General features: G+C 48.4%; 1 protein-coding gene across 1 annotated transcript in view; it reads right to left on the minus strand.

The window, feature by feature from the left end:
- The window catches only part of ush2a (Usher syndrome 2A (autosomal recessive, mild)), a 257394-nt gene that overhangs the window by 18717 nt on the left and 224161 nt on the right, over window positions 1–14516 (minus strand). Inside the window, exons 74-75 of the mRNA XM_034103486.1 lie at window positions 816–897; window positions 258–403 (exon numbers count right to left, since the gene is read on the minus strand). Of these exons, the coding sequence (XP_033959377.1) occupies window positions 258–403; window positions 816–897 (228 nt within the window). The remainder of the gene's footprint in view (window positions 1–257; window positions 404–815; window positions 898–14516) is intronic.

Genomic DNA, 14516 nt, shown 5'->3' on the forward strand with positions numbered 1-14516 from the left:
ATGTAAAGTGTGTGCTTATATATGTGAATAGCTGAATCACATGGGTCAATGTTGTGTCTTGTACGTTTGTAACATTAGTGATTATAATCAACTCGCTAGCTTTTGTATGTGTCGATGTATAATATTGGTATCTATTGGATGTTTCTTCTTGTGACACTGACTTAAACTGAGGAGCACCTTGCATCACGTGATCTGCTCAATTCTGTGTTTACACCCGGGTACGTGTTCTGTGTCTTTGTACTGTGTTTTGGAGGTACCGTGATAATTCCATTTGGAGCACGTGGCTGATCCCAGCTCAGCAGTAACGCCCTGCCCTGCTCTCTCTGCTCCACCGTGAAGTTAGCCAGGCCAGCAGGAGAAGCCTCCAGAGTCCTGATGGAGACCCAGGGACTGGACACGCTACCTGAAGGGTTACACATGTTCTTTGCTCAATGAATGTTTCAATGGTCGGAGCTGATATTATTCATTCTTGATTAGGGGTGATATACCAGAATTGTGGATATTTAAAATATGAAACATTGGTAAAATGGTAATAATACACTTATAGTAATAATAATTCAGTGCTTCTCAAATTATCTCTGCTTCTTTCTGTTCTCGCTTTGCCTCTCCAAATGACCGACACACAAATGAATGCAATTAATTAATTTGCCAAAAAAAAGACAAAAATCACAACAAACAACCAACATTTAACGCTTTTTTAAATGTTCTGTAGATGTTGCAATCATTTTGTTATTGTGGATAATCCTGTAGTGAAAATCTGATATTGTGCCTTATTTTTGATATTTTAAATGAGTTATTGACCATCTTCAACTTACCTGCCTCGTTCACAGCTTCCACTCGTAGACTATACTGAGTGTGCGGTTCAAAACCATAGACTGTTGCTTCTAAGACTGCACCCTGAAAAGGAAAGAGAGACAACTGTGTCATACGATGTGATATATGACATTATATATATATAGAGACAAAATGAAAAATAAGAAAATAAGAATGAGAAAGATGTAGGAGATTAGGATTTGATGCAGATAGTTATAGGGCAAAGAGATATAAGAGGGAAAAGAGTGAAGACAAAGGAAAGATTTGGCACGAGTTGAAAGGAGAAAGAAAACAGAGCGGCGATTGAAAGGGACACAGCAAAGTGAGTAGCATGCCACAGCAAGAGAAGAGAGCGAGTTAGTTACACAAACAAATCCTGCATGAATAAAAACCAGTGCATCACTCATTAAAATGGGGAATGAAAAGGAACACTGAAACAATGGCGAGCTAAGATGACCTGACATGGGATTTGTGATATCAACATTTCAACATACAGGCTCTGCCGTGGTAAAGTAAGTACACACCAGAGAAGTGGCAGAGACAGAGAGACTGGCAGGCAGACGGCCGTCCCTCATGGGTGAATTTAAAGCTTCCAGATTGAGTGTTTGTGTCACACATGCACCCTTTAATATCACACACACACACACACACCACTGGCAGACACAGGGGCAGTGTGTTTGTGTAAGTGTGTGTGTGTTTGTGTGTCTGTGTGTGTGTGTGTGTTACAGTGGGAACACCTACTAATTGATAAGAGACACACTGTTGTTTGAAAAGGCCCTGGCGTGCAATGACATGGTAGTGAGGGAGCACTAGTCTCCGGAACTGCCTGTTTGTTTGTTTGTTTATGACTGTGAGCTCTAAAGCAGCTATGAGACTGATGTTTATGTGTGTGTGTGTGTGTGTGTGTGTGTGTGTGTGTGTGTGTGTGTGTGTGTGTGTGTGTGTGTGTGTGAACATACTTCTGTGCTTGTACAACATAGCAGGCTATATTTTTTTCATGGGTTGAGTGTGCAGTTTTGAAAAGCTTGTATATTCAGGACTGTATTTCACATAAGCAAGCATATGTAAAGAGATTAACTGGTAACCAACTTCAATGCAACGGCAAGAGGATCAAAAAGGCTCCAATAGAAACTGAATCGAATGAAAACCCTGACAAATCACCGTAGCGTGGCACCAAGGATGAACTGTCTGAACATCAACAGAAAGCATGTATTCACTGTTTTCATGTCTGGGAGACAACGTGTTTTTCATCCACAGTAAAATAGGATTAATAAGCCCCTAGACACCTAGACACGAGCTAAATCCTCCTGCAAATCAGAGCACTTCTCAGTAAAAGAGGGAGGGAGGGAGGGACGCAAAGAGAGAGACACAGGGATGGAGAGATTGAAAGGGAAAGGGGCGGTGGTAGTGAGAAATTAGGGCAGAAAGAAATAAAGAAAGATCGGAATAAAATTAAGTATACATAAGAAAGGCGATGTAGGACAGAGAATTGGAAAAGAGGGATATAAAAGAGAACGAGGTGAGTAAGTTAATAACTGATGAAAAAAAAGAGGAGACAGAAGGTTGGGGGTGTGAGAAAGAGTAAGGCAGAGAGAGATTGAGTGAATGGTTAAAAAAAGATAGAAGAAAGCTAAAGTGGGGAGAGAAAAAAAGATAAATGTGGCAAAAGGGAGAGACAGATTAAGTGAGCGAGAATGAGAGATCTCTCTACCTTAAAAGCCAGTGAAATATGTGAGGCATGTGGCCTATAAAGCGGTTAACATATGCACATTGTCAATAGAAGCATCTGGCGCTGGCAGCTTTTATAGGAGCATGGAGACTCTGCTACACGCCTCTAGATGGCAATACATTCAAACACTTTATCACTGAAACACACCACATTAACAGCCCACTAACACTCACACACTCACACACACGCGCGATCAAGCACTATGAAATTCCCCACCTCAGCCTGCTAAGTGCACACAAACCGACACACATACAGATGCGCAGACAGGCAGTAATCAAATGGTGCAACACTAAAACACATACTATTACATTACATTAACAGCTCCCCCAATAACAATTTCTCTCTCATACATACTCATGTGCAAAGACACACGCACGCACGCACGCACGCACGCACACACACACACACACACACACACACCATGCTTTCATCGTATCTTATAATGGAAAATGTAGACAAAAACACATACACTTAACAAAATTAAGACATTACGGAGTGTACAAATAGAAAATACCACACAGTTCAAAAGTCCAACTTTATTTTTTTCCGGTTTCATATTTTAGGTATATCATACAGAATTTGACCTTCATATCTGTAGGATGAAACAGTTACATGTCAGTTTATTTTTGGATGCATGTCAATTTTAGCACCAATTGTGGGACGAGGGTTATATCGCAATCTAGCAATACGTATGTATGCTTTCATTTTGTAAGGTTCTGGCCAGGTTGGAGTGGAGGATTTTACATTTGTGCTGCAGTATCAGAAAGATGAACTGGAATGATTGTCCAAGACTGCAGCAGAGTGTAGCTGCTTTTGACAAATGATCTTTTGAAAAAAACTGTCCAACACATGAAGACCACATGAATCGCGACAATGTGAAATATGAAAGCAAAAGGTTCTCGTCAAACTAAATTCATTGTACATGTGTGTGTGGATGATCAAAGTCACTAGTTAATCATGCCAAATGCAAAAGAACAGAGGGAGAGCATTAAGTCAAGAGAGAAAGGGAGAGATGGGGGGGGGTGCAAGACACATTTGCACAGATATAAAGGAAAGAAGGTGTAAATAAGACAGATGTAGAGAAAAGGAGACAATGATAGGAAAAGAAGAGAAGAGACAGGAAGAGGTCTCTCTAATTCAAACATTAAAGAGTCCTCAGATCTTACATGGTTCAACACAACTTAGCATTGAGAGCAAGGAAGCAATTTATTCAATCTTTAATACCCACATTCTGTCTTCTCTTTGGTGTGTGAGCTGAACTATAGCAAGGGTCGTCTGGACAGTGTGTGTGTGTGTGTGTGTCAGTGTTTCTGCATGTGTAACCTATATTCCGTGTGCTCCTTGAACCTGGTGCAAATGCATCTTTATTGGTATCTATTTGTGTGCATTTGCATGTATCCTAACAAGCTCACATCTGCATGCATCTTGTTTTGTGCCCATGTGTCCCTAGAAGTGTGTGTGTGTGCAAGTGCACAGCTCTGTGTGTATGTGTGTGATATTCAGGTGGAGTGGCATGGTGCGGCCGGGGGGACAGTGTGTGATACTAATTAAGAATAACCATGTGTATTTGTCAAAAGCATTATGCTGATTATCTCACAAAGGCCCCAGCACTGGGCCCCGCAGAGAGTCAGAGACAGAGAGACGGACTAACATTAGCATATGGCTACACACACACACACACACACACACACACACACACACACACACACACACACACACACACACACACACACACACACACACACACACACACACACACACACACACACACACACACACACACACACACACACACACACACACACACACACACACACACACACACACACACACACACACACACACACACACACACACACACACACACACACACACACACGTAGGTAAAAGTAAAGTGAGTGCCTAAGAACATACATGAAAGAACCATGCCTAATGATAGGTGAGTGGGGTCTACTTGGGCAGCCTTCAGGACGTTTCTCTTCTCTGGCCTCTCTGCTCTGTCATATTAAGTCCTGGACAGATAATAAAGCACCCCACTGATTCACCTTTTTTATGTGCCTTAGCTCTTTCAGTGTGTGGTGAAACAGGCTCAGATAAGCTTCAATTCAATCCAATTCAGTTCAATTCAATTCAGTTCTTTAGTCCAGTCTATTAGGACAAGCTGTGCCCTGACCAGCCCTGTGAGAGCAGTAATTGTTTTCGGAGGTTTCTGAGGTGAGCCAGTGAACCACACGCTGCTCTCTCGCGCCCCATGCCAAGCTCTAAAGCCAAGTTTGTGTGTGTGTGTGTGTGTGTGTGTGTGTGTGTGTACGTATTTATGTGTGCATGGCTAATTCAATGCTGCGGGAACAATTGCCCTGTGTCTGTTTGCAAATGCCCTGCGTGGGTGTCCCTGCTAGTCAGTGTGCGTTAGACAAACCCTGACACATACAGAGGACCGTGCGACACGTACACACTCGTACACACTCGTACACACTCGTACACACACATACACACACATACAGCAACACAACCATAGACACACAGAGTGCCATTAGGCATGTGTTTTGTCTGTGGCCAGCACAGACATAGAGAGGGACTGCAGGGGTCTGGAACAGGCATGCCCACTTCACACCGACAGCCATGATTGGCTTTGGCGGCTCCAGACCCCAGGAACAGAATATTTGGTGAGTTTGTATGCATGAGTTTGTGTGTGTGTGTGTGTGTATGTGTGTGTGTGCGTGTGTGTGTGTGTGTGTGTAATGTGGCCAAATTATTCCAAATATGGGGCAGTATGTGTAAAGTCTATACATATTTCCTAAAATTGGAAGGGGGGAGCATGTATTTGACTTGAAATGGACAATTTCAACACAAAAGCCACAATTATACAAAAATCATTTTCCTCTATTTAGTTTTTCTTGCTGTCTTTTGCTGGGTAGAGTTGAGGAACAAATTTATATGAAACTAAGATTAACTTAAATCATTTTAAGGGCAGTGAATCTACAAGTTTTCCCATAACAGATTGACTAGCTTTTTTGGGAAGACAAAATAGACTGCTGCACAAACACAAAACTAAATGTTGACATATTTAAAAGAAAAACAAACACACAACATCTAAAGTCTGAATAAAGACTCACATTCAGATGCAGGATTTTAAGATTACAGCCTCCTCCAGACTACAGTCAAATGTAGGCAATATCCCACTGCCAAAACAAACACTTGACAAGGATTCAGTTAGTAAATGTCACATAAGACTTTACAGTTTTCATCCACATGCCTTCAAGAGTTCACTCAGCCATCACATATATACTGTACAACACACAATATTCTTCCTTCTCTCTTACAAGCCCTCACACTCAGCATTCCTCTAAAGTGATGACCATCATATCACAGTTGCTGCACTAAACACCCATTAAGACGAGTGGAGAGCACTACACTGGATGGTGCGGCCTCTTCTGAGACAGACACACAATAACACACAACCTGTCATTACTGAGGGGAATGAGTGGGTGAGAGAGAAAGAGAGAAGAGGGGGAGAGAGCACAACGAGAAGGAGGAAGAGGAAGTAGAAGAATGTAAACTCACTTGAAAAAAAAATCACTTGAGAGAGTGAGAGTAAAGAAGAGGGAATGAAGGGGGGTAAAGATGGAGGATAAGAATAACATAACAACTATAATTTGTGAGGTAGAGAAAAGCCAGATGGAAAAGTAATGATGGAGGACTGAGCAGTATGGAGCGTGAGAAGGAGTTGTGACAAAGATGAGGAGACAGAGAAAGATGGCAGCGAGGAGAGGAGGGAGTGTTGCAGCCTGATTATTTGGCTGTTTATGCAGAATGCTGAGAGCACTCCAATCAGAGATGGAAACCTCAAACTAAGGGGTCTGATAGGCCGAGGGCCAAACGAACTCTGCAGCAGTCTCCTTATTCTCTCCTCTAATCCTTTCTTCCTCTCTTCACCTGTCTCCTCCCCCCCTCTCAACCCTCTCTCCTCACCCTCCTTGCACTCAGCTCTGCATTGCTCTCTTGCCTCCGCTGTTTTGTCTCCCTCATTTGTTAAAGGGTGTCACTGGGTGCAAGGGCAAAGCCTTGTTATCCCTTTTTCTTTGACCACCCTCTGTTCTCCACTCTTTGCTGGAAGCGACGCAAAGAGGATAGCTGAACAGAAAGAAAGGGAGTGTGCAAAGCAACAAGTGCAGGAGTGAAGCTGTTGCCCATGTTTCTCTGCCACAACAGAATCACTTGTTTTATCTAAGGAGTTAACCTGGCCAAACGTTTAATTAAAATACACCATGTAAAGCACTGAAATCTGAATCATTACAACCTTTTAGTATGTCTGGATTTTTTAGGATTTGAAAACTATAGGTTACTTACGTAACCCCAGTTCTCAGAGTAACATGAAGTGAGATGTCTCACTATGGGATGCGCCTCATCGCAGAGCAAACAGAAGCATCAATCTCATTACGCCAATCCCGATTGGCTGGTGATCTTGACGTCAACGTCAGGGGAAATCACCCCCTATAAGTAGCCTGCGCCACGATGCATGCGTCATTCAAAATAAGCACCTCTTCTCGCTTCACCATAGCAAGGAGGGCCGTCTGGTGAGACATCTCACTTCATGTTACTCTGAAACTGGGGTTACGTAAGTAACCTATAGTTCTCATTCATAACACTCCGTTCGATGTCTCACTATGGGATATTGTAGCTCCCGTATTGCCAGACGAGCTTATCTCGAAGATCACCGATCAACCAGAATTTAACAGGTGGAGTCCCGACTCAACAAGGTGCCCAGCACTGCTCGGGCCACGCTTGGAGCGGCTTGCCGCTGCACAGATGTCTTGGATGGAAACACCCTTGAACAAAGCCCAGGATGTAGCCAGGCCCCGAGTCGAGTGAGCCCGCAGATCCGAAGGTGCTTGCAGATTCTGACTCGTATAGGCCAAAGCAATCGCCTCCACGATCCAGTGGGAGAGCCGTTGCTTAGTAACAGGTTTACCCTTGTGAGGATTAGCCCAGGACACGAAGAGTTGGTCATTAAGACGAAGCTCTTTTGATCTGTCCATATATGTGTGTAAAGCCCAGACTGGACACAACAGATCCTGCTGCTGCTCCCCGGAGGAAACCAGCTGCGGAGGAAATGCCTCAATGTCAATTAGGGTACACGAACCAACCACCTTTGGTGTAAAGGCAGGGTTGGGTTTCAACAACACTCTCGTTTGCCCTGGGGCGAACTGAGTGCATGAGGGATGTACAGACAGTGCATGGATATCGCTGACCCGCTTGGCGGATGCCAGGGCCAGTAACAGCACTGTCTTGAGTGACAGATGTTTCATGTCAGCTCCTTCCAGGGGTTCAATGGGGTCATTTTGAGCCCATTTAAAACCACTGCCAGGTCCCATAAGGGCACCAGCGACCTGGAGACAGGGAGGAGCCTGCGAGTTCCCTTCATAAAACGGCAAACCAAAGGATGTTGGCTAGCCGTCTTACCCTCAAAGCCCACATGGCATGCAGCAATAGCAGCCAGGTACACCTTGATCGTGGCCCCGTGTATCTCCTAATCGCTATAACCGGCCCGCTCTCGTCTATCCCACGTGCTCCTCTGAGATCCAGCATCTAGTTTCAGGCGGCCTGTGGAACTGCCAGTCAGCTGTTCCTAAGGCTGACTTCATCTCTGGCTACGCCTCCCTGCAGTCCCTGGATTTCCTTGCTCTCACTGAGACCTGGATTACTCCATTCAACACATCCACCCCAGCAGCTCTCTCCACAGCATATTCCTTCTCCCATACACCCAGACCCACTGGCAGAGGAGGTGGCACTGGTCTCCTGCTCTCTCCCAAATTGAGTTTTTCCCTCTTCAAGCTACCTAACTTCACTCCTTCCACCTTTGAATTCCATGCCGTCACAGTGACCCATCCTATACAACTAACCATTGTTGTTCTCTACCGTCCACCAGGCGCCTTGGGGGACTTCTTGGAGGACTTAGATCATCTCCTCTCACACATCCCTGAAATCGGCCCTCCCGCTGTACTTCTCGGAGACTTCAACCTCCAGATGGGGAAAATAGACGAACTAACATCTCTGCTAACCACCTTTGCTTTCTCATTGTCTCCGTCCCCACCAACTCATAAAGCTGGCAATGTCTTTGATCTCATATTCTCAAGGAACTGCTCTACTTCTAACCTCTATGTAAACCCGCTCCACACCTTCGATCACTTCTTCATTTCATTCTCTCTACCCCTTTCCAAACATAACAAACTAATCTCTCCGCATCCTGCACTTGTCCGCCGTAACCTCCGTTCCCTCTCCCCCTCTACTTTTGCCTCCTCGGTGCTCTCAGCCCTCCCTTCCTCTGACTCGTTCCAACTCCTGCCTCCAAACTCTGCTGCAGAAACTCTCCTCTCTACTCTCTCTTCCTCTCTGGACTCTCTCTGTCCTCTCACATCTCGGCAGGCTCGTCAGTCTCCTCCTGCTCCCTGGCTAAATGATGCACTGCGTGCTAATAGAACCGTCCTTCGGGCAGCAGAGCGGAAATGGTGGAAATCCAAACACCGCGACGACCTCCTAACCTATCAGGCTCTCCTCTCCTCTTTCTCTTCTTCGATCTCTCAGGCAAAAAGCTCTTTCTTTCAAGACAAGATCCAATCTTCCTATTCCAATCCTAAAAAACTATTTTCCATCTTCTCCACCCTCTTGGACCCTCCCAAAGCCCCTCCCCCTCCTCCCTTCTGTCAAGCGACTTTGTTAACTACTTTGAAAAAAAGGTTGACGATATTTGCTCGTCTTTTTCTGACTCACCTTTACTCATTGCTGGATCACCTGACCGACGGTCAATCGGCACACTAACTACTTTTTCCCCTCTCTCGCCAAGTGAGGTTCTTACCCTCGTTACCTCTGCCCGCCCTACCACCTGTCCTCTGGACCCTATCCCTTCTAACCTCCTTCAGACTATCGCTCCTGATATTCTACCGTTTCTCACCCATTTCATCAACACTTCTCTAACTTCTGGTCACTTTCCAAACAGTCTCAAGGAGGCAAGAGTAAACCCTCTCCTAAAGAAACCCACTCTCAACCCGTCTGATGTTATAAACTACAGGCCTGTCTCTCTCCTCCCGTTCCTGTCTAAAACACTTGAACGCGCTGTCTTTAAACAACTTTCCTGCTATCTCCATCAGAACAACCTTCTGGATCCGCACCAGTCTGGTTTCAAGGCAGGTCACTCCACAGAAACTGCCCTCCTTGCTGTCACTGAGGAACTGCATACTGCTAAAGCAGCCTTCCTCTCCTCTGTCATCATCCTGTTGGACCTGTCTGCTGCATTCGACACGGTGAACCATCAGATCCTCCTTCGCACTCTCCAAGAACTTGGAGTTTCAGGCTCTGCACTTTCCCTCCTCACCTCATACCTCAAAGACCGCACCTACAGGGTAACTTGGAGAGGGTCCGAGTCCGACCCTTGTCAATTAACTACAGGGGTCCCTCAGGGCTCTGTTCTTGGTCCCCTCCTCTTCTCCCTGTACACAAACTCGCTCGGATCTGTCATTAGCCCGCATGGTTTTTCATACCACTGCTACGCTGATGACACCCAATTAATTCTGTCCTTTCCCCGTTCAGAGACCCAGGTCGTCGCACGCATCTCTGCTTGTTTAGCTGATATCTCTCAGTGGATGTCCGCTCATCATCTCAAGCTCAACCTTGACAAAACTGAAGTGCTTTTCCTTCCGGGAAAATATTGTCCCACTCTTGACCTGACCATCAACATCGGCACCTCTGTTGTCTCCCCGACCCTGACTGCAAGGAATCTGGGTGTGATCCTGGATAACAAACTGTCCTTCACTGCAAACATCGCTGCTACAACCCGCTGCTGCAGATACACGCTTTTCAACATTAGGATGATACGTCCCCAGCTGACCCAGAAAGCGACGCAGGTTCTGGTCCAGGCTCTCGTCATCTCACGCCTAGACTACTGCAACTCCCTCCTGGCTGGTCTACCTGCATGTGCCATCCGACCTCTGCAGCTCATCCAGAATGCAGCGGCTCGTCTGGTCTTCAACCTTCCTAAATTTTCCCACACCACTCCGCTCCTCCGCTCCCTCCACTGGCTTCCGGTAACTGCTAGAATTCACTTCAAGACACTGGTACTTGCGTACCATGCTGCGAATGGATCTGGCCCTTCCTACATCCAGGACATGGTTAAACCGTACACCCCAGCGCGTGCCCTTCGCTCTGCATCAGCCAAACGACTCGCTGCACCCTCGCTGCGAGGGGGACCCAAGTTCCCATCAGCAAAAACACGTGGATTTGCTATCCTGGCTCCTAAATGGTGGAATGAGCTCCCCATTGACATCAGGACGGCAGAAAGCTTACACACCTTCTGGCGCAGACTGAAAACTCATCTCTTTCGACTCCACTTCGAGCGATAGAATGACTAACAAAGAACTGCTAACAGAGCACTTATATACTAATAAAGGACTGGCTTATCTAAAGCCAGTTGAGTAGCACTTGAATGATTGGCTCTATGAAACCTGATGTACTTATATGATTCTGTTTTCCTCAAGGTTGTGTCTTCCTGGTCGAATGTACTTAAGTCGCTTTGGATAAAAGCGTCAGGTAAATGCAATGTAATGTGGAGAAAGCTCTGTGTTTTTCGATCAAGTCCTGTAGAAATGATAAAATCACCCCGACAGGACATTGAAAAGAGATGTGTCCTTCTTGAAGGCACCACTCCTCAAACACCCTCCACTTACAGTCGTAAAGAGACCTGGTGGAGGAAGCTCTCGCACTCTGAATAGTGTTTATCACCTTCTGAGGGAGTCCCACTGTATTCAGATTGTACCACTCACGGGTCAGGCCCATAGTGCCCCGCGCTCTGGGCGTGGGTATAGGATCGCCCCCCCCCCGCCTGAGACAATCTGTCCCTGCGTGGTGGGGGCTGCCATGGCTGCCCGAACAACAGCTGATATATCTCCGCCAGCCTGTACATTGCGGGCTAGGGCGGAAACATCAGAGTAAGTGTGTGTGGCGTTGCTCCTTCACTCTGGCCAGAGTTGGGGGTAACAGAGCCAGGGGTGGGAACACGCACAGAGGACCCGGAGGTCAATCGTGTACGAGTGTGTCCCCGCCTAACAGTGCGTTTAAATCGTGCATTAAAGAGAACAGCTGTCATTGAGCATTTTCTCCTTTTGCGAACAGACTTAACGCGGCTCCGCCGTAACGCACCCACAGCGGAATCCCGATCCTTGGATGAGGAGTCCAGTCTGCATAGAGTGGTGCACCTCTGGACAGTAATTCTGTCCCGAGGTGCATAACTCCCGGTACCTGTGTCGCTCTCAGAGAGAGGAGACGTCTGCCGCTCCAAGGGATCAGTTTGTGTGCCAGTGTGTGTGACTGGAGACAACGCAACCTCCCCTGGCGGTTCATACACGATATCGTGTTGTCTGTCCTCACAAGGACATGGTGTCCTCTGAGAGAAGGCAGGAAGCGTTTTAGGGTGGGGACCACCGCTAAAAGCTCCGGGTAGTTTACGTGTGCCCGCTGGAGGTCTCTGCTCTAGGGACCTCTCACCGGGAGACCTTCGTAAATACCCTATCAGCCTGTCTGACCTGCGTCCGTGATGACCACCTTCCGTGAAAGGACAGCACCCGTAGGCGCGTCCCGCACTAGAAAAGTCGGGTGTAGTGCCACTACGCATTATAGATAAAACCTTTCTTTCTAGGAGAGAGATAACCTCTCTCTCCAGAATATGGGTTGACTCTCTCTGGGTTTATGAAAACAGATAAAGTATAACTGTTTGAGAAGCCCAGGCAGATGTCGTGAGTATCTCCTGCTGTATGCTCCTTAGAGCCAGCTGAGATGTCACGCTTACGGCTCCGGCCGGCACTGCGCATGCGCGTGACGGAGGTGCCCTTACAGCTCCAGCCGGCACTGCGCATGTGTGTGACGGTGGTGCCTTCACAGATCCAGTCGGCACTGCGCCTGCCGGTGGTGCCCTTATAGCTCTAGCCGGCACTGCGCATGCGCGTGACGGTGGAGCCTTCACGACCCCAGCCGGCACTGCGCATGTGCGTGGCGGTGGTGCCCTTGAAGCCCCAGCCGGCATTGCGCATGCGCGTGGCGGTGGCTTCACGGACCCGTCAATAATCCGCCTCTTGAGAGATGCCGTAGCTGCTCTCAAAAGGGGAAGAATTGGCGGGCTGTCCTTTACAGCTCCAGCCGGCACTGTGCATGCGCGTGACGGTGGAGCCTTCACGACCCCAGCCGGCACTGCGCATGCGCGTGACGGTAGTGCCCTTAAAGCCCCAACCGGCACTGCGCGTGGCGGTGGTGCCTTCACAGACCCGTTTATTATCCGCCTTTTGAGAGAGGCTGTAGCTGCTCTCAGAAGGGGATTTATAGTTAACGGACTGTTTATTGTTTTTCTTTTCATTTTTTTGAGCTGCGCCCTTGTCCGAAGCCTGGATGCGTCAGCGGAAAATGGTTTATATAAACAACAAAGATGTGACATGTGTTTTATGCGGACTTGAGGATGACGTTGAGGCATCTCTCGAGGCAGCGGGGACACGTTTAGAGCCGGGGAAAGAACTTCCAGCTCTGTCACAGAGGGGAGAAGGAGGGGCTGTCAGGCCGCTCGCTTCTTCTTCCTCGACTGCTGGCCGAAATTCTGGGTTGGCTGCGCCTGGGCTGCAGCCGGAACCGGAGATTTTCTAGGCCAACTCTCCCTCGTCTCCTGCCTGGGCTGGGGACTCGGGGTGGGCTGTGACCTCTGCTGTCCTGGTACTTTAAACCTAGCAGGGTTCGGTGCAGCTTGGGCGAAGGGCCGCTGTTGCGAAGGCAGTGGCTGGACTCTTCGAGGGAGACAGAGGTGGAGGGCCTCGTCTTCCTTCTTTTTCGACTCGCACTTCCTCTGCATGGAAGCGAGAGCGGAGCCGAAAATCCCCTCGGGAACGATGGGCATGTCAAGCACATCTTCCTTTTCACGGTCTGGGAGGTTGGTGAGGTTGAGCCATCTAGCTCTTTCCTGCACCACCATGATCCCCATTACCTTGCCCGTGGCCTGGACGGCGCAGCGTTGGACACGGAGACAAATGTCTGTGACCGCGGCTATCTCGTCCAGAGTGGCCGGTCCAGGATTGCTCGACAGATCCTCACAGAGCTCCGCTTGGTACGCGGTTAGCATCGAGGAAACGTTCAGAGCCCTGGCGGACAATGCTACGGCTCTTTAGGCCCGTTCAGTCATGGTCGACTGGAATCGGTCCGTTTTTGCTGGCAGCGTGGGGTTCCTGCTCGGTGACGGGCCCATCCTCGGTAGGAGGTGGGCTGCCACCAGCGGTTCCATAGGCGGTATGCGGAGCAGGCCGAGCCTCTCCATACCGTCACAGTCAAGGGAGGAGGCACCCTGGATTGGGGCCTTGTTGCTAAAGGGCCGGTCTCTCCACGAGACCGACACCTCATCCAACATCTCCGGGAAGACCGGAAGGAGCTGCCTCTTCGTCCTCGTTGTTTGGGGAAAATGTTTCCCCTCGTAACGGGACCTGGAGGTCTCCTTGGCCATTTCGGGCCATGGGATGTCTAGCCTGGACGCAGCGCGCTGACACACGGCCTGCAGGTCCATGCTTAGACAGGGCGAAGCTGGTGTGCTATCGCCCGGGAGAGCAGCCATCGCTCCCGGCTTTGCAGCCTGAGCCGATGACATGAAGATGTCGTCTTCCTGCTCATCCGAGTCAGACAGGAGGAACTCAGAGGTATCCTCTTCGTCCTCCATGTAGTCTAACTCTAGGACATCTTCCGCGGGTGAAACCATGGTGAGGTCCAGCCGGGAGCCCCAGCTTGGTAAAGCGTGGGGCCCCGTTCCCGCGTCTCTTGCCGCCACCGGGTCTCGGCCTGATATGGCGCGGGATTCCGGTTCTGCGGCTGCCGCTGTCGATGAGCCCCAGACCGACCCAGTGAGGGGCTCCATCTCTGCGGCGGACGCCCCCGTGTCTTGATTGCCAGCCAGCAAACC

Source organism: Pseudochaenichthys georgianus, chromosome 3 (genome assembly GCF_902827115.2).
Source record: "Pseudochaenichthys georgianus chromosome 3, fPseGeo1.2, whole genome shotgun sequence".
NCBI lineage: Eukaryota > Metazoa > Chordata > Actinopteri > Perciformes > Channichthyidae > Pseudochaenichthys > Pseudochaenichthys georgianus.